The sequence below is a fragment of the Phyllostomus discolor genome, chromosome 2 (genome assembly GCF_004126475.2).
Source record: "Phyllostomus discolor isolate MPI-MPIP mPhyDis1 chromosome 2, mPhyDis1.pri.v3, whole genome shotgun sequence".
Taxonomy (NCBI): Eukaryota; Metazoa; Chordata; class Mammalia; order Chiroptera; family Phyllostomidae; genus Phyllostomus; species Phyllostomus discolor.
The window spans coordinates 72,384,903-72,406,738 of NC_040904.2; the positions used below are offsets into that span (position 1 = coordinate 72,384,903).

General features: G+C 32.9%; 1 protein-coding gene across 3 annotated transcripts in view; it reads left to right on the top strand.

Moving 5' to 3' along the window:
* Nucleotides 1-21,836, top strand: part of CADM2 (cell adhesion molecule 2) — a 1,092,572-nt gene that overhangs the window by 969,891 nt on the left and 100,845 nt on the right. For all 3 annotated transcript variants that reach the window (XM_028504686.2, XM_036017949.1, XM_036017950.1), the window contains one exon: nt 5,802-5,980. In XM_028504686.2, coding sequence (XP_028360487.1) covers nt 5,802-5,980 — 179 coding nt within the window. The remainder of the gene's footprint in view (nt 1-5,801; nt 5,981-21,836) is intronic.

Sequence of the window (21,836 nt, forward strand, 5' to 3'; positions counted from 1 at the left end):
ATTACATTAAACATAATGTTCTGAAATTTTATTCATGTTATTTCAAAAGGCAAGATTTCCTTATTTTTATGCTGGAATAACAATTTATTATATTTGGAATATATTTTCTTTATCCATTCATCTGTCAAAGGCTCAGTAAATAATCTTTCCATGTCTTGGCTAAGTAAATAATGCTGCAGTGAATAAGGGGATGCATATACCTTTTTGAGATACTGATTTTGTTTCTTTTGGGTAAATACCCAGAAGTGCAATTGCTAAGTCATGTAACATTTCTATTTTTAATTTTTTGAGGAATATTCAATCTGTTTTCACAGAGAGTTCAAAAATTTACATTCTCAACAACAGTACACAAAGTTTTCTCTTTGTTTTTCACATCTTTGCCAACACTTGTTATTTCTTGTCTTTTTTTTATGATAGTCATCCTAACAGGTGTTAGGTGAGATCTCATTGTTTGTTTTTTTTCATTTGAATTTCCCCGATGTTTAGTGATATCACAGACCTTATTAGCCATTTGTATGTCTTTTTTGGAAAAAGTCTGTCCAGTTCTCCTTCTTATATTTTATGTTTATTTTTTGGCCTATAAAGATTCATGCATTCTTTATATACTTTGTGTATTTAACCTTTATCAGTTATATGATTTGCCAATGATTTTTCCATTCTGTAGGTTGTCTTTTGATTTTGTTAGCAGTATTCTATACCATGAAAAAGCTTTTTAGTTTGATGTAGTCCCACCCTAGTTTGTATCTATATACTGTACAACATAAGACAATGATTAACCACTCATACAAGTTCTTTTCTTATTTTTTCTTTTGTTTTAACTTAAAAGCCATATGAGGAGATAATCTAAAATGAAATATGAAATAGTACCAAAAGGTGAAACTGCTATATTGGGAATCACTCTTAACAGTTACCAGGGAAGAGCAAAGGAAAATGAATGAATAGCATTGTTGTTAATAAGATGATGTGCACAAAGGCAAAAGGAGGGTATGATGTTGCACAGCACATACAATTGGAACCTGGGATATAAGAAGCACAAACCAGGTAAACTGGAAATTGAAAATCAAAAAATAGAACATCTAAACATTGCAGAGCTTGATGTCATAGAACTAAATGGACTGCAATGGGACATTGCCAGTCAGGCACCTACAAAGAGTTCTACTTTGGAAATTATGAACTCAGAAGAAATGAAATGTCTTTAACATTGAGGCAAGATGGACCACAGATAGTTAGGGGCCACAAGTGCAAGGCCCTAGTGAATAATATCAATCAGACATCTAGGCACACCTATTAATATAACCATCATTCAATTTTCTCTATGCTCCAATGGTAGAAACTGAAGATGAAAATAGCCCTGGTTCGGGTGGCTCAGTGGATTGAGTGCCAGCCTGCAAACCAAAGGGTTGCTGGTTTAATTCCCAGTCAGGGCACATACCTGGCTTGTAGGCCTAATACCCAGTTGGGGGCACATGAGAGGCAACCACACATTGATGTTTCCCTCTCTCTTTCTCCATCCCCTCTCTGTAAAAATAAATAAATAAAATATTTTTTTTTAAAAAACATGAAATTGAAAGCTTTCAATGCAAGCGTCCAAGAAGTTGGTCACACACCAAAACAAGATATTCTGGCAATTACTGATGATTGAAGCAGAAAATTAGGAAATAAAACAGAATTAAAATCTTTGGAAAATTTAGACTAGGGGTCAGAAATGAAGCAGGAGGAGCCTCATGGATTCCTGCAAAGCCAACAGCTTGTCCATTACAAACACATGCTTAAAACAACCAGAAAGATGACTATACATGGATATCACCAGGTGGTCAATATGGAAATCAAACAGACTACATAATTGGGAGCAAGATATGAAGAAGTTCTATTTTGTCTGCCAAAAGAAGACCAGGAGCTGATTGTGGTACTGACCACAAACTATAGTATCAAACATTAAAGAAAAGATAAAGAAGAGCACTAAAACATTTGTAACACAAGAATATAATATAATAACATTCCTGATAGATGTAAAGTCCTCATTAAAAAACATATTTGCACTATTAATCTTAATTGAACCAGAAGAAATATGGACTGAAACTATAAATATTATTATGGTCACTATAAAAAGAAGAGAAGAAGAAAAAAGGAAAACATGAGAGCTCTATCAGAAAATTGGGGCAATCTGAACCTACGCTAGAAATGTTAAATGACCAATAAGGTAGAATATTATTTAGGGGAAATAAAGGAAAGATCGAAAGAGTCTACAGAAAATCTATACAAAAGAGACAAAAAGATGACTGACATCTTTGAAGAAGAAGCTGTAATTCTAGAAACTGAAGTGAAAACTGCCCTGGTTGTATTGTAAACAAGTAAACCACTAGGGATAGATAAGATACTGATACAATTATTTGAAGGCACAGGGATTGAATCTGTCATTATCCTAACATATATATATATATATATATATATATATATATATATATATATATATATATATAATATGGAAAACAAAACAATGGCACACAGACTGGCAATATTCAATATACATCTTAATTTTCAATAAACAAGATTACAAGAAGTGCAGCAACTATTGGACCATTGCTCTAATTTTGCACACAAGTAAAGTGATGCTCGGCATAATTCAGTAAAGTCTACTACCTTATATGGAGCAAGATATGCTGGGTGCTGAAGCTGGATTCAAAAAAGGAGTAGGCATTTGAGATCTAATTGCAAACATTTGTTGGATACTGGAGTGCTCCAAAAATTTTAGAGGAAAGTTAGTCTATGTTTTATAGACTACAGTCAAGCCTTTGACTGCATGGATCATGAAAGGTAGGAGTTGCTCTGAAAGAAAGGAAATGCCTCAGCTCTTAACCATCCTGATCTATACATAGTGTTGTGGACAGAAAGCCACTGTCAGGACAGAATATGGAGAGACAGACTGTCTTTTTATAGGCAAGTGTGACAGAGAAGAGTGCATTTTATCTCCCTAATTATTTAATCCATACAGAGAACATATATGAAAAACTGGGCTATACTCAAAGGAAAAAGGAGTGGAAATAGGTGGAAGAAATATCAGTAATGTAAGATACACAGATGACACCATTTTATTGGAAGAAAGTAACAATGATTTGAAACAACTTTTGATGGAAGTGAAAAAAGAAAGTGCCAAAGCAGGACTGCATTTGAGTAGCAGAAAACAAACATGACTACAAAAGAAATACACAACTTTAACATACATGGGGAAATACTGAAATTGGTCAAGATTTTGCTTATCTTGGTTCAGTCATCAATTTAAATGAAAACTACAGCCATGAAATTAAGAACAGACTAAGGTTGGAAGAGCAGCAGTGGAAGAATTTGGAAAGGTTTTCAAGAGCAAAGACGTGTCATTGGAGACAAAAGCTAAGAACATTCACATCCTTGTATCCCCAGTTACTATGCCAGATGCCAAAGCTGAACAGTGAAGAAGGCTGATAAGAAAACAATTGATTCATTTGGTACATGGTGTTGGAGGAGAGCTCTGAAGATACTCTGGATCTCCAGGTCGACAAACAAGTGTGTTCTAGAGGAAATTAAGCCTGAAAAATTGCCTGGGGCAAAAATGACAGAAGGAAGGAAGGAAGGAAGGAAGGAAGGAAGGAAGGAAGGAAGGAAGGAAGGAAGGAAGGAAGGAAGGAGAGATAGAGAGAGGGAGGGGGGAGGGAGGGAGAGGGAGAAGGAAATGAGAAAAAAAGAAAAGAAAAGAAAGAAACAAAGATGCCCTACTTTGGACACATAATAAAAAGGCAAAATTCTCTGGAAAAAATAATGCTTGGAAAAAATAGAAGCAGCAGGAAAAGAAAAAAAGAGAAAAAAACAAATATGAGATGGATTCACTCCATAAAAGAAGCTATAGACAGGAGTCTACAGGAGCTGAGAAGGGCTTTTAGGGAGAAGACATCATGAACATCTATCATTCATAAGGTCACTAGGAGTTGGCTCAATGGCATGTAACATACACAGTCACACATTTATTTTTGTCTTTGTTCTTCTTGTTTCTGGTTTTAAATTTTAAAAAATATCTTTGCAGAGATTGTTGTCAAGGAGCTTGCTGCCTATGTTTTCCTCTATGAGTTTGATCATTTCAAATCTTATATTCAAATCCTTAACTCACTTTGAGATAATGTTTGTATATGGTGTAAGATAGGGGCCCAGTTTCATACTTTTGCAGGTGGCTAATTTTCCCAACACCATATATAAGATACTGTCCATTCTCCATCCTGTTACTAGCTCCTTGTCAAAAATTAACTAACCATATCTGCATGGATTTATGTGGGGTTCTTTACTCTGTTACATTCATCTCTGTGTCTGTATTTATGCCAATACCATTCTACTTTAATTGTTATAGGTTTGCAATATAATTTGAAAACAGAATATGTGATACCCCCAGATTTTTTCTTATCCTTCAAAATTGCTGAGCTATTCAGGATCTTTTGTGGTTCCATGTAAATTTTACAATTATTGTTTTGATTCTTTGAAAAAACACCATTGGAATGTTTATGGTGATTGCAATGAGTCTGTAGATTCCTTTGGGTAGTATGGGCATTTTAATAATAGTTTTTTCCAGTTCATGAGCATGAAATATCTTTGATTTATTCATCCTCTTTAATTTCTTTCATCAGTGTCCTACAGTTTTCAGTGTACGGAAAACCTCTTTGGTTGATTTTTTCCTAAGTATTTTATTCTTTTGATTCAATTATAAATGAACTTTTTTTTATTTCTTTTTCTGATAGTTTGCTGCTATTGTATAAAAATGTGGTTAAATTTTACATACTGATTTTGTATCCTACAACTTTTCTGAATTCCTTTATTAGTTCTAACAGTTCCTTTGGTAAAGTCTTTAGGGCTTTTTCTATGCACCATATCATCTGCAAATAGTGAGAGTTTTACCTTTTTTTGTGATTTGGATGCCTCTTGTTTATTTTTCCTGCTCAATTGCTCTGGCTAAGACATCAAGTACAATGTTGCCTGAAAGTGGCCAGAGGAGGGGGTTGGGATAGCAGAAATGTGTGAATGTGATCAAAAAGTACAAACGTCCATTTACAAGATAAATAAATCCTAGAGATGTAACGTATAACACGGTGACTCCAGTTAACATGCTGTATTGTATATTTGAAAGTTGCTAACAGTGTAACTTAAAAGTTATTATCACACAAAAACTTATAACTGTGTGAAGTTATGGATGTTAACTAAACTCATTCTGGTATTCCTTTTGCAATATATACATATAGCAAATTATTATGTTGTGTATCTTAAACTAATACAGCATTATTGTGTCAAAATGAGAGGCTAAATGGAGAGAGGCAAAAATGAGAAAACTGTCCCCTAAAAACCTTTAGGGGAATGAGAGAAGCAGGAGAGGAGAGAAGCTTTAGGTGGTTTCAGGTAAAACTGTATCATAGTGATGGCTCTAATGCAAAGATACCATCCCAGGTACCTCAGGGGAAGGCTGTCCCAACAGCAAATAGGAATCATTAACCCCAGGATCAGGATCACAGGACCTACTTACTATATATCAATGACTACTATAATGAGTTAACAAATTAGTTTCTTAGTACATGTCTGCTTAGTTAAGCAGAATAGGATTAAATTATATTTTCCATACTTCAAGTTTTCTGAATGAGTGCATGATAGTTCTTTTGGTACCTTATACAAGTTAGCACATGGTTATGCCCAAAATCAGTGTTAAAAATTTATACATTGCTTGACTTATTTAATTCACAAAATACACAACCTTTCTCATTTTTTCTATCTATATGCATGTTTAAATCCAATAGGCCAGAACCTGTTTTGTGGACAAAGGATGGTGGAGAATTACCAGATCCTGATCGAATGGTTGTGAGTGGTAGGGAGCTAAACATTCTTTTCCTGAACAAAACGGATAATGGTACATATCGATGTGAAGCCACAAACACCATTGGCCAAAGCAGTGCAGAGTATGTTCTCATTGTACACGGTGAGTACTTTTTTGATATCATTATATGTGAAAGAATGAATCCCCTAAAAAACTGTTTAAATTTATCAAAATATTTATAACAAAATTAAACAGATTTTCTTTTTTATTTAGAAGGGCTCATACATGTAAGTATCTCTGCAATTCACTTTTAATATGTTACAATTAAAATTAATAAAATAAATTTAAAAGATATACTAAAATATAATAGCTATAATAATAATAATTTTATATCAAGCATCTTCTCTGACCATATGTATGATATTATAAATTAATCACAGAAAAATAAAACTGAAAAACAACACAAAGACATGGAAGCCAAAAGCATGTTATTAAGCAATGAATGGGTTAACAATGAGATCAAGGAAGAAATCAAAAGATACCTTGAAACACAACAACTCAAAGTCTATGGGACACAGTGAAAGACAGTCCTAAGAGGGAAATTCATAGCATTAAAGGTCTATTTCAAAAAAACAAAAAAATATTTTGTGATAAGTTTTATTATAAATATAGTATGCAATTTTGGGTGGTGACATTATATTAATGTTTTTTTCTTTCTATTTTTCAAATGCTTTTAGTTACAAATCAGAATCATGAAAATTATATGTCTCTTAAGCTAATTTTGGTTGTATTCTCATAAAAAATATATTTATAATCACTATATCTAGTTTCACAAAGAATGATAGCATGTGAGTGAGATGCAGTCAAGACAGAGGTGTACTTGGCTGCATCCCAATGATAATGATCTTTATATTAACAATAATTGCCTTCATTTCTTATGGACAACAATTTGAAACACCCACAGACATTATTTTCTTCTCTCCATTAATCTCACAATTTGAATATATATAACAAAATGGCGGGAAGAAATAACAATGCACAGGATTGAAAAGTATTTGTTTTTCCCAACCTCCAAAAGCCACAATGTGTTTTTATAGGGTAATACCAATGCTTTGTTAGATGGAGATCACTCTTATGAGATGGAAAATACTGCAATAAACAAAGTAAGTAGGATTTCTTTATTGCCAAACTTCTGAGAATTTATTTTATATTCCAGGGTATATTGTGAATCTCCAAAACAGGAAAGACTTAGAGAATGTAATATTTTCCTTGTGTATTTCACCAAGAAAAACATTTCTAAGACTAGTATTTTGTCTTACACTATATGCAATGTTTGAAATGAATATTGTATAAAACACAATGTTTTCATGATCCAGTGGATCTTAGAAATTATTAAGCAGGTACATTTATTTGATATATTTCCCATGAATCTAGTATAGAATACTATAAAAAGCATTGGTTAGTTCCCAAAAATGGAAGGAGTGGTAAAATTTAATTCTTTAAAATGAGATTTAAATTTGGGGAAAAATAATTAAGTTGTGTTTCTTTCAAGTTTTTATTTAGCTATACTGCAGGTTAAATTACATTAAAATATAATATATTAAGTCAATATTCTACTTCCAAATTGCTTTACTGTCTCTCAATTCTTCATACCACTTTCCTATCAAAGGCAAATGAAAGTCTCTTAGTGAATAGACTATCCACATGTGAACATCTTGAAGATAGTAGAGCTGAGAGATTAATTTCTAACATATTATGAGTTGTACAAATTTCAACACATGAGAAACATTAGCCTAATCAAATTAGACTGATATTAAATTGGAATTAAATGTGGTAACCCCCTGTAGACACACTCTGCCAGCCCTACTGCCAGAGAGAATGTAGCAATCACTGGTTGTATAAGGAAGATAAGTTAGATCCTTATAGCAGAATCCAGGAGTAGCTCTCCATTCATGCTGATATGTAGATCATGCAGTCATACAAATGAAGTCTAGTTTGATTCACCCTTAACTTTCTCAGTGCTTCTCTCCCTTCTGGGAACCTGGTGGAATATTGCATAGCGTGTCACATTGCGTCGAAAGCAACATGGCATTAAAAATATAGAGAATTAGAAGGGAGTGACAGAAAATAACAAATGAAGAGAATGTGATTCGTTTTTAAAGTAATTCAAGTGGGGAAAATTCATATGTTTTCCCAGTGTTTGCAATCTAGCCAACAGCATGATTTCCTAAGTAGCCAAGCTGCCTTTAGGTAGTTGGCAGTTGACACATTTCTAATAAATACTTCTCTAAGCACTTTTCAAGAAGTCATTTTTGGCTTTGCTTTCTGAACTACAATTCATCAAAAGCACCCCATAGATTAATGCTATTCATGCTACTATATAAATGCTGTGAAGTTCAACAGTAGTTTACCTAGGATTATTGACACAAGTAATGAGAGGCTCAGTGAAACAGTGGGACCATATTACACTGTGTTTAAAAAGGCTCCAATTGGATTCATTACAAAACAAAGGTTTTTTTCCTCCCTTTTTGCACACAGAGTATAATGTTTCATTAGTCACTGGTTGTATAAATATAAAAAGCTACTCTCATCTGTTAATGGTTTGGCTGTTTCTAAACCCTACTAAATGATGAAATTTGAGTGGTATTTTGGTCTATAATGAATGCTGTATGCATTTTGGAATGGAGTGAAAAGTGATCATTTGTGAAAACTTCACCCTTTTATCTTTTACACCAAGGTTAATTTTACATTAACTGCGATAATTTAATATAGCTTTAGCACAGAAGGGCCTTCCATGGCTGAGATTCTGTCTTTGGCTTCACCAGAGTTGCCTATGTTCTATTGATCCCTAACTTGATGGAGGTCTGAGCACTTTCCTCTGAAATCATCTGTTATACAGATGTCATCCTAATGGTTAGATTTTATTCTTTGGGTGTCAGTGGAAGTTTATTGATTAAGTGGTATCACATTTAATTGTTAACAGCATTGACATTTTGTGTTATGGACACTGGAGGGTGTTTTTATTTTCTCTCCTACTTACACCTTTGGGAATTTCAGCATTAGAACTACAGATGGTAATTTTAACTGCCAGTATGAAATTAACTCTCAATAAAGGGCCTAACAAATCTGAGCATGCAAGTACTTGTAGGATAAAACATTATACTTATGAAACTTTTACACTGTGGAGATTCTTTTAGGAAAGAAATAAGATCTTTTTATTAACAAGCTCAGCTATGAGAAATTAATCAGTTAACTTGGTAGTTATAGACATACTATTAATTTTATAGTCACTGTAGTTTTTTTCATTTTTGCTTATGTATAAAATATTGAAGTTACTCCTATGCTACTATCACGATCCTGTTATTTACTTAGAATGGCTGATTACTTTCATATTAATGGTCTTGAAATATGCTGTTGCATTGCTGTTTTTACCATTTGTAGAACTCAAATCAAGTGAAAAATTTATGCATTCACCAAATTTACACTTAGCATTTACCCATTAGTTTTAAAGGCACTCTACAACAAAAGTCAATAGCATTCAAGAAGTTTAGAATTTGATATAGAAGATAAGCATTCAAGTAATTATCGTACAAAAATGGAAGTACTGTAAGAGAATGGCCATACAACAATGTAAATTTTCAGAGTACAGGAATGTGGTCCAAGTGTCCGGAATTTAAAAAGGTCCTGACTAGTGTGGCTCAGTGGATTGAGCACCAGACTATGATGCAAAGGGTCACCAGTTGGATTCCCAGTCAGGGCACATGCCTGGATTGCAGACCAGGTTCCCTGGTATAGGGCACGTGAGAGGCAACCACACATTGATGTTTCTCTCCCTGTTTTTCTCCCTCCCTTCCCCTCTGTCTATAAATAAATAAAATCTTTAAAAGAATAAAGAAAAACAGCACTCCTGGATTGTTCATAAACTAATGGCATATGTCATAAATGGATGTACCCACCACAGTGTCAGATACACAGATAGATTTGCAACAACTTAGACTACTACTATTATTATGTTACTGGTAACCTTATGATATCTATGGCAATATCAATTCAGTGCTCTGATATGAAACTTACTCAAGAGTTACATATAATGTACTGCCCATACTCCTCCCTGAATGGTACCAAAGCATAAATTAGGTTACCTCAATCAAACAACAAGAAAATTCTAAATCCTTCCTATTAAACAATAGAAAACTTAAAAAGTTAACAGTACAACAAAGCATATATATATGCATATATATATATGCATATATATGCATATAGAATAGAAACAATAGAAAACTTAAAAAGTTAACAGTACAACAAAGCATACATATATATGCATATATATATATATTTATACTGCTCAATATATATTGAGCAGTATAATAGTTAGTCACCCTTGTTTCTGTGATGCAACGTCAAATTCAGACAATTTAGATAAAATGTATTCTCCCAATCTGTTTCATAATTATTACAGCATTCACCTATACATTTTTTAATTATTTTACCAAACTGGAATAAGATACTAATAACCCTAGAACAATTCAATTTCTATTTTGACATTAGTTGATTTAAGAGAGATGCTAAAAGGCTTAGAAGTGTTTATGTAGACTGAAGAAAGCAGACCTTCAATTATTCAATTTGGCACTCTCCTATGGTAAAAAAAAAATAAGCTGAAATGGCAAGTCAGTGCCCAGGACGGAAAGTGAACTTGCATTTACTTATAGTCTCTGAAAATGGTAGATGTTTACATGAATGTAAACATCCTAAGTGAAGACTATGGGGATCAGTATCTTTCAATATAGAGAACCTAGCATATAACTATTAGTCACAAGAGAGATGGCTGCAGAGAATTACAAGTGACCTTAGGCAACTCTTATTTTCCAGTCAGAAGCAATTCAAGTGCATACATATACATATACATATACATATACATATACATATACATATACATATACATATATATATACATATACATTTAACCCTGTCAAGTATTCATATTTATTTTTCATCAACTGATTAAAATAACATCATTTTGAAAGTTTTAGAAACATATAGCACCTGGGAAATGTTGAGAAAATATCTACTGAAAGTGTGAAACACCAATTACTCTATTCCCTCTAAATCCTAAACTTCTTTCTTCTCAATTTTCCTAATGTCTTTATCTCCCTTCACACTCATGCTAGACCAGTTTGTAACCATTCTTCACAATACAAATGGAAGCTGGACAGAGATGTTGGAACTCTTTAGTATCACCAGGACTCAGGAAGAAATACAGTATTACAAGTAGGAAAAAATGAGCAATGCATTTCTTCTTCTACCAGTAGCTACTCTACTATGGCAGGCCCAGCTTATCAAAGAGAGGAACTGGGCATCCAATTAGATCTTCTGTGGAGAAACCATTTGCTCATGACCATACTCAGGGCCATCCTAGACAGTCATAACAAAGCTGAGATGTTCTTTTCCAGAAAGGTATTTTTTTTTATATTCCCCATCTCTCTCTAAATTTACTCTTCCTATTACCATAGTGACCCTTATATGAGATTTAAAATTCTTTTGCCACTGCTCTAACTTATTCCATTACTTTATTATTTCCTTCATGTATGAATATACTTTTATAATAGTTCATTACTTCTTCATTGTCTTAACTGTTATAATACTTTGAATGAAATTGGACACCATTAACCTTTCCACATTTTTACTTTATGTTTATATATTTTGCTTTTCTAGAAAATTTTATTTTTATTAACATAAAACCAAATAAAATTCTCTATACCTAGTATTATCATACTGGAAAGTGTGAAATGGAATAAAAAGCTTGTTTATATTTCTGTAATGCCAATCAGCCTACTGACAGTTACTGACTTGATATTCCTAACACATCAGTTGATGTTATGATTTATTTGTTCATGCATCTATTGAAATGAATACTGATGAAAAATGCAATATTGCCTTTTGTTTGTTTCCAGGATAATTTACCTCAAAATAACACATATATTGAATAGGATTCATCACATTTTATTGTTAGGGTAAGAACCATTATAAAAAGAATGTTTCTGATTTTAAATTTTAATAGTAGAAAAGAATATTACTTCTAGAAATGTCTATGTGTTTTGGTCTAGTGAAAGGCATCAAGCTATTACATATGCCTTTCCAGTTTTAAAGAATCAATACACCTACTCCTTTCATTTCACTCTCCTTTTATTGTTAACAATAAATGTCAAAAATACTCAGAGACAGAAAGTTGTACACCAATGTATTACGAACTCCTTCGTCAAGCCAAGCTTCCAAGTTTTGTTATTCATGTAAACATCTACCATTTTCAGAGACTATAGGTAAATGCAAGCTCACTTTCCATCCTGGGCACTGACTTGCCATTTCAGTTGATTTTTTTTTTTTTTTTTACCACAGGAGATTGCTGAATTGAATAATTGAGGGTCTGCTTTCTTCAGTCTATATAAATACTTCTAAATCCTCTAACAGCTCTCTTAAATCAACTAGTGTGCAAAATAGAAATTGAATTGTTTTAGGGTTATTAGCATCTTATTCCTATTTGGTAAAATAATTAAAAGATGTATAGGTGAATGCAGTAATAATTATAAAATAGACTGGGATGATAATGATATAATATCCTAAATTTGTTTTTAAATTTATTTTACTCTAGAACTAAGGAAATTTGATTGTAATACATTTTTTCTTAGTCTAGAGTATGTATTTCACATATTTATAATATGATTATCATGATTTAAAAGGTAATGAGGACTTTCATCTCATTAAAATGAAAGAAAAGCACTCTGTGCATCATATTAAATATGTAGCTAAACTAAAAAGTTGGCAGTCACATGTACATTTACTATCGCATTACCCAGCAATGCAACGTTTAGCAACGTTGAGAAGCTACCTATTCTTTTGTGTGTGTGTGTTTGTTTATTTGCTTGGTTGTACTGTTAGGAAAGGTGATACAGAACCTGATGGAAGTAAGACAATGAATCTTTGAGCTCAGATGACTGGGTGTGGAGCAGGAAAGAGGAGCCTGGATTGTGAACAGATGTATGGCCTAGCAAACATTAAAAAGAACTCAGTTAAAATCTGTTCTTGCACATGGAAATAGACTTACCAGTTGGTAAATTAATTCTGTGTACTCATAATGAGCATTTTTCCTTTGGAGAAGCTTTCTTTAGAAGCATAGATGGGAAAATATGCAGTGTAGGAAGAAAAAGATAAAAAGACATCCATATGGAACAACAAACAGTGCACTAATGGACGAGCCCCATGACTGCTGCTCCCCTCCCTAGCTGAGAGTTTCCAGACCACAAACTAGTTAGATGAGTCTGAAAACAGCACCTCCTTTAGAGGCTGAGATAAAATATCATTTCTGGACATGAATAAGGAGAGGGACAGCTGAGATGACTCTGGAAAAGGCATAGCTCTGACTGAAAGAATATGCTGTTGCTCTGCAGAGAGCAGTGGAGTGACATCGAATAGTGCATACAGGAGCACTGTTTTCATTAGGAAACATGTTATGTGGCGTATGTGTGCAAGCATAGCCCACAGAGTTTAGGCTTAATTCCATCTGTCTGTTTTAAGATGAGCCTGAAGTGGATAAATTAAGGTCTCACCTTGCAGGGTAAAAATTCTGTTCACACATAGCACTCTGTAGTAAATGTTTCTGTGACATTCAGATGGACTAACATGTCCATGAGGAAAACCCTCATTCCTCTCTAAAGGCAGGAAAGAGTCCACCAATCAACAACTTCAACATTTTAAATACCGTTTCTTTCACTATTTATAAAAGAATCTACTCCATCAGTAATAGTAATGTAAACTTAAGGATAGAATCTATGGCACTTAGACTTTCTAGATTTTTTTACATGCAAATAAGGCTATATTGTAACTTTACAAATATATACAAAGCTTATATATATATATATATATATATATATAAAAATTCAAGCCATATACAATGGCCCATGGGAGATAATTTGGGCATTTGTTTTCAGAAGCAAAGGAATGCCTAGTAGAAGATAACAGATTTTACATAAAACTTGCTTTGTAGCTTCTTACAATGTAGTTTTCACAAACATTGTAACAATATATACCATAGGGTTATTCCAGAATCTAAGATTTATCCTTGATTTTTCTCTACCCTTCCTTCCAATTCATCAGCAAGTTATTTTGGCACTATTTCCAAACCATGCCTCAACTATGTCCACTTTTTTGTACCATCCTCTCTGGCTTAGACCATTGAAGTATTATTTAGTTTCACATTATTTAGGACTTTCTGTTTCCACACATCTTTCTGTGCAATCTATTTCCTATATAGGTACAACATATAAATATTTGAAACGCATATTCCTTCATGTCTTTTCCCATTAACATTTCCCCAAAAGCATTTCATTACACTTAGTATAATCCCAAATCCTTATTACCCCAGTTTACCAAACCCAGCATACTATGCTCCCAATTTATATCCATGACACCTGGCCACTCTCCATGCAGGCACTTCTGTTTCCTCCATCCTTTTTCAACTCCTGTAAAGCATCAAGCTCATTCTCTTTTTAGGAACCCTGAGTCCACCTAGAGTGTTTGTCCAGGAGTGTAAGGAGTCTTGTCATGAATGATGGCTGGTCTTTGTGGGAGTGACTCTTATCATGCAGATCTCATACTAAGCAATGCTTTTCAGAGGGGTCTTTTTTGTCACTCCAGTCTAAAGTGACCCTAGTCATGTGTCACTTTATTTTAATTCTCTGAAAGGGGTCAATTATTGTTTGGTATTTTCATGTTCATTTGTATACTTAATTATATATGTACACATGTACATACATCTGTATGTGTGTATACCTGTGTAGATATATAATTCTTGCATGCATCTGCATGCACTGCATATGTACATATGTATCTGTAAATGTTAATATATTCTATGTCACCCAGCAGACTGTGACTTCCTTCATCTTATACATCTTGGTTATCTCTGTAACTCTAGCTTTTTAGGACCATGCCTTTTAAGAAGCAGTCAATCAATAAATATATTTTTAATGATTAAATTTCTCTGTTTCTCTATTTGTTTCTGGTACTATCTTTTTAACAGACGAAACTTTAATAAAATAATATATGCATGTTTACATACATATATGCATACATACACACCTATACCCAGACACATAAACTTATATACATTTATGGAGATGCATGTGGTTATACACACTGTCCTAACTTCTGCATAAAATCAAGATCATTGATATTCATTCACTGATCACCAAAATCAAGACCTTTAACTTTCATCTTATATTAGACAAAAAGTAAGATATATTTATTTGACAATCCATATGTAAGTGGTACTATAGAGTTAAGCAGTACACAATATGAATAATTGTAGATAGAAAAATTAAAATATCTGATAAAAATCTTTGACTTTATATGTCTTTATTTTTTGTAAAATTTTATAATTATTGCTAACAGATTTTTTGTGTGTGTTTTGTCATCTCTTACAAAGAAAACATTTGTATCTAGTCTAATAGAAAACTTCTCTGAGACAAAGCCTGAAAAATCCACATCACAATGCTATACTACCTAATACTTTACTATTTCTGAAATCTTTTTGAGTATCTACTATATTCAAAGTGCTAGGCCAGGCACTGAATATCCTATACTAAATAAATGCACACTGTCAGTTTTGCCTGGAGTTCTTAGTATAACAGTGCAGTGTTTTTGCTCATGCCCTACCGTGATGCAGTTTCAGATGTTTTCAAAGTTTCCTCATTAATTGTAATATTTCAAGACCACAACTTAAATGTAAATAATTTGGGGAAGATTATCAATTTCTATAACTAAATCCTATACAGGAGTCATTTTTTCAGTTGACTCCTTAATGTTAAAAACTTAACATTAAGTTTTTAAAGTTAAGAAAAAACTTGCTTTGCATGAGAACTCTGAATATTAGGGACACAGGTGATAGGAGAAGATAGTGAAACTGGAGCTTGATAGGTGCTTCTTCATAATTCTGTGTATATTATTCTCAGTGTTTGCTAGGGGTTATCTCCTATGAATTCATCAAAATAGGTATATTTATTATTATGCAGGCACAAAGTGTACCTGCAAATGTCCATCATTGATTTTGTTAAGTTATAGGATAGAAGGTTTATAATAATTATCTTTGAAACATCCCCATATTCTATTTAATTTTTACTTAAATAAGCTTTTATATTACACATTAAACATTATATCTGGATGCATTTTACTGCCTTTAAACATTGTCATATAAGAAACATGTATATGAACATTAGAATTTGCCAAAATTAGTGCTGTGTAATAACTTCCAGTTTAATGTCAACATCGTCAACCTGTGTGTCTTTGGTAGCATATCCAGTAACATGATATAAAACATTGAATGAGCTTACTTCACTGTGGTTTTTAAATGTGCACCAACATCCATAGGAACTCTTTGCACCTCCTAAAGTCATACACAAGAAAGTTTTCATTTACAAGTTTCTTGAGTAAAGCTATTTTTCTGTTAGAATATCAACTGTGATCATCACTAATTTAGAACCTGGTCCAAAGCATTCATATAAATGACCAGGTTTAAACTCTATTTTTTAGATAGGAGAGCACAGGAGGGTAAAGATTACCATCTAATTTGGACTATAAGATGCACCTTTCCCTCCAAATTTGGAAGGAATAATGGTTGTTAATGCTGTTGTTGAGTTCTGTTTACATTTACATTGGTGAATTATTATGTTATTACATATTTTACCACATATTTTGCTTCAAAAAATTTTTTCCCTATTTTTCTCCTCTAAAACCTAGGTTGGTCTTACGGTCCAAAATGTATGGTAAATTATACGCACAATGTCTCTCTGTTATATTGTCATCTGATCTAGATAAAAGAATCCAAATGGGGCATGGGAGAGCAATGGAAAAAAGGCAGGGCAACTCTAACCAAACAACAATAAAAAAAATCCAAATATATGGGTTTCTCAGTCAGTGTTCTCTAATACATGATACTTCCCCCCAAAAGGATAAATTAAATTAACATTTGATTTAAGTTTTTCTTGTAATGGCTGATAGTCCAATTCTTTCCTAGGAACTTGACATCCTTACAGAACTTAAAGTATTTCATCAAATTATTTGATTGACTTTTTGATAAAGTCCTGTCAGGATAGAACTCATGACATTGAAGTAGATGGAGCTAAATAATATAAGATCACTCCACTTCACAGGCATTTTTTTTTCCTATTGTAAGTTTCACTTTGCTTTTGTCAGTTAGGAATGTAAAGGAATATTTTAAAAGAAAATAACATATACATTTTTTAAGTTGCAGACTGATTTTATTCATAAACATTTCTTATAATTGCATAGGACTGTTAGTTACCGTCTACAGTCTAAAATCTAATTTTTTTTTCAAAAATAGCATTTTTTATTGTGTGAGGATCCATTTAGCATGTGAAGCCAGTGGAAACTATCAGAGGGATGAAAGGGATTTATTCAAATTTAATGTTTAAAAGGATTTCTTTTCATGAGGCAGATGAGGTTACCATATGACACTTGAGCAGGAGGCATGCACTGGCAAGCTGAGGCCTTGTCAACCTGGTGGCTGTCATTTAAGCAAGAGCCTTAGTGCTGTTTTCCATTCTTATGCTATAATCCAAATAGGCTGCTACATGTAGCTGAACATAATGGGAACAGATAAATGTCCTCTGCACAGGCAAAAAGCAAATACAGTAAACTTTTTCTCTTACAATTACTTTCTATGGCAGTGCAATTACCAGTAAAAGGGTTGAGGATGCCCTATTATTTTTAAGGCTAAGAAATGTGAATAGCTTCTATCAAAAAGATACTTCTTACCTTAATACTTCTAATACATGTTGAGTTCTGACCCTTCTGTATATCCACTAATAATCCCTGATTTGGATTCACTCTTGATTATACTGGGACCACCCTGGGGAGTTATTGACATAAAGCAGAAAGGAAGCCGACATATGGAGTCTGACTAAATGGCATTTTTTTCCCTATTGAACACTAGTTCGTGGAGAGAAACACGCGCTTTACCTTCTGAGACACTTTAGACTTAATTTTGCTTTAAAAATCCATTCTGAATGGGCCAGAATGCCATTTTTCAAAAGGAGAAACTGCCACAAAACAAAACAGGTTGACAAGTTAGAAATTACTGTACACTGCATTTGTAGAGAACAGAGCATACCTTTAACCTGAAAAGCTTGTTATTGGAAAAAAGGTGTTGTACCTCTCTTCAATTTATTGTATACAGTGCTTGTTGGAACTGATTTTACTTTGACAGGTTTATAGAGGATCTGTTGTACTCTAATAAGTTCCAATAACAAAATGTGGTTGCATATTTTTGAATTATTTCATTAGGATGTGAAAAAAGGTCACTTTTCTATCCTTTTGAATGTGATGGAATGATTTAGAGCTCCAACCACTTTTAAAATCATTGGAAAACTGCATTCGGAATATGATTTTTCATAATATGATTATGATTTTAATTTTTTAAATAATTATTTAGACTTAAAGATTCTTGGCAGGAATTCTAAAAATTCCCTCATATATGGTAAAAAGGAGAGGGGGAGTGATTTTTGCAGATATTAACCCTGTTTAGTGCTCAGTTACTAATTCATGTTGTTAAAAATGATACTATTCCCTATCTACTGATATTATCTCCATTACCACCCAGAGGAGCATTGTTTAAAAAGCCCCAATCAAACTCAAAACATAGAGCAAGGTATCCTAAGAAGCACAGAGTTATATCATGAGTCTGTGCTTTCTGTTATCATCTTGGTGGTTCATGAAAAAAAATACAAGTAATTCATGTTCAGTGCCAAAAGTTATAGACTTCCACTACTCTCAGCCACTGATTTAACTGATTTCATAAAACTTTGGTGTGTGTTTTGTGTACAGTGAACCTTATTATTTATAAGAATTATAATAGTACAGTGTATTGATTATATAAATTAGAGAAAACATTTTGAAGTTATCATACCACCACACATGCATTTTATAATGTTTCCTCACTGAGAGAGGGAGACAGAGAGGTGTGGAGCACGTGGGAGGCACGTAACTCCTGGTGCAGTCGCTCTGAAGGTACTATGAATATGTCATTGTCATGGGGGCTTGAGGGATTACTAATAATGTGAGAAAAGTAGTACATAAACTCAAAAGCTGATGAGTATTCAGAGAGAAGGGAAATCAGTTCTAATTTAGTTGGTTAAAGATGTCTTCACAGAAGTGGTGAGAATCAGGTTGAAACTTGAGACTAGTGTTTTATTAGATATATCAAACAGGGTAAGCTCTTTTAAGATAGGGATTGCGTGACACTGAGGGGTTGGGTCAGGGTAAATTTGTCCCAAAGTAAAGTGATATTTTCAAAAACAAAGATATAGTGATACCTAAAGACAGAGCTTATACTTTATTACAAAGGGAAATATATAAATATCATGGTGATATGCTATGTAATAACCTTGTGTGTGGAGGTGGGGGTTATACAAAGTGTTTGAAAATAGATTGGAGGAGGATATTAACGCTGCCATTTTGAATGTGCTTTATAAATGAGATCATATTTACACTGGAATTGAAGGACAGACAAGAAAGAGAAAACTAATGTCATAAAATAGGATGTGGTTCTGAGAACAAAGCAGCACTGAGAATATAGAGTATAGCCTAGAATTGAGAAAGGCATTTATATCAAGGTCAGATGCCTTCCTGTGTGCTGGGCTTGGACATCTTTGATCGTGTTAACCTTGCACTGTGAGAAAAAAGTCAGGCATATATGCTCTGAGGAACTTCAGCCCTGTTCCAGAAATCCTTAACATTGTGCTGCTTCAAAACAGTGGTGGATACAGTTTGGTGTTCAAATCACAGTCAGGCAGGTTGAATGACTGATGAATTTATTAAAACAAAGGTTAGCCATGAACCCCAGACACAGACTTTGTTTTCCTGACTCAACAATTTTGTTGTGTGAGCTGAAATTGCACTTCTTATAGTGATTAGGTTCTTATAGAAGTAACCTGTACTGTTTACATTGTACTTATTTGAAACCCAACTTTCATTCACATGAATAACTTTGCAACCTACATAGAATTTGTCTGCACTAATATGCAGTTGTGCAATTGGCTAGATTTGGGGTTCTGTCTGACATTGAATTACTCTTGAATTTATTTTACATGAGGACATTACTTTATATTTTGCAAGTAAAATAAAAAGTACAGTTTTTTATAATTTATACCTCATGTATAGGTATACTATAAGCAGATATTTTTATGTCTTGAGACCTTTACCTTTATCAGTTTCTTATCAATAAAATTCAGTCATCTTTTCTTTAAAGGAAATCCTTAATTTACTATGGAGATACACATACACAGGCATACACACACAACATATATATGATAGTGAAATATGGACCTCTGTGAATTTATTTTGATATCCTTTTAAAACTATGAAGTCATTTTAGCAAGTTTTATCCATTTTAAACTATAGGCAAATATCAGTCTCCTAAGATTTAATTTACTCGCAAATGATTTAAAGCACACAATCACAATTTCAGCTAAATTGATTTACATAATTATGTATATTATGATAAAATATTTTAACAACTGAAACTATAATATAGCATTCAAACAATTTATTAATTAGAATGTTTTTAATTCTGATTTTTGAATAATGTTATATAAAATTCTTTAGCTTGTATTTAAATTATATATAAATAATTTGTCCATATTTACTAATATCTCTGATGAGATCTAGACAAATAAAATCTAATTAGTTTTATTTTTTCACTTCTCAAAATATGTTTACTTTATCCATTACATATTTTAACAATTACTAACTTTCCTATTCATTATGCTTTAATGTCTAGAAAATAAATAATACAATAAATTTCTCTTGCAAATTGTAAATGCTGAACTTCTTTGTAACCACTTTTTTTTAGGCACATTTAACAATATCTTATAACTTAACACATCGTCAAAGGAAAATAACAATAAAAATTCAGTTCATCTATGTACTATAGAAATCAGAGATGAACTATCATGAAACTAATTTATCAGTCTATTAAGTAGATGTTTCTGAATTTTAATATTTACAAATTTTATGTTATACACCATTAATTTCTCTATTTTTATTTATGCTTATTTTAGTGTCTGTGTTCAAATTCTTTACTCACAGGATATTAACATGTAAGGCATGTATTAAGAACTTCTAAAATTGACAAGTTATATTTAGCAAATTACTTATAATATTAATGTAGCTGCACATTAACTTGCTTTTTGAAGAGAATTAGTAAATTAATGTTGAAATAGGATGTAGTTATCAGTGTGTGTATGTGTATGTATATAATTCTTCTGAATGTAAATTAGTATATTTTTATTCTTTGGAAAAATAAAAATGGATGTGTCTTAGAAGGAGAAAAATTACCTATATTTTATGTCCTATAATATACTTGATTGAGAATTCTTTGCATTAACAACATAATGTTTTTTTAATGTATAGGATTATAAATACATAAAAAATTAGGCAAGTCATTAGTACTAGTGTATCCAATTTCATAGATACATTTTTTAAATGTAGCTTCAGCCCTGACTAGTATGGTTCAGTTGGTTGGACACTGTCGCACAAAACAAAGGTCACCGGTTCCATTCCTGATCAGAGCACATGTCTGGGTTGTGGGTCCAGTGTCAGGTTGGGGCATATGCAAGAGGCAACTGATTGATATTTCTTTCCCTCTCTCTCCCCGTCCTTTCCCTTCCTTCTAATTGTAAAAAAAATAAATAAATCTTTTAAAAATATATAGCTTCAATTTTACCATCAATGTCTAAATGAAAGGCCAAAAGTGAATGAATAAAAAAAGGACCTTTCTTTAATTTTTCTCTCTTTTTTATTGTTGTTCAAGTAAGTACAGTTGTCCCCATTTACCCCACTGCTCTCCCCTGCCCCACCCCCACCCACCTCCCACACCCCCCTTTGGCTTTGCCAATGGGTTCTGGACCTTTTAATTAATCATTAATGATGACAAATATTGCCACTCACTTTA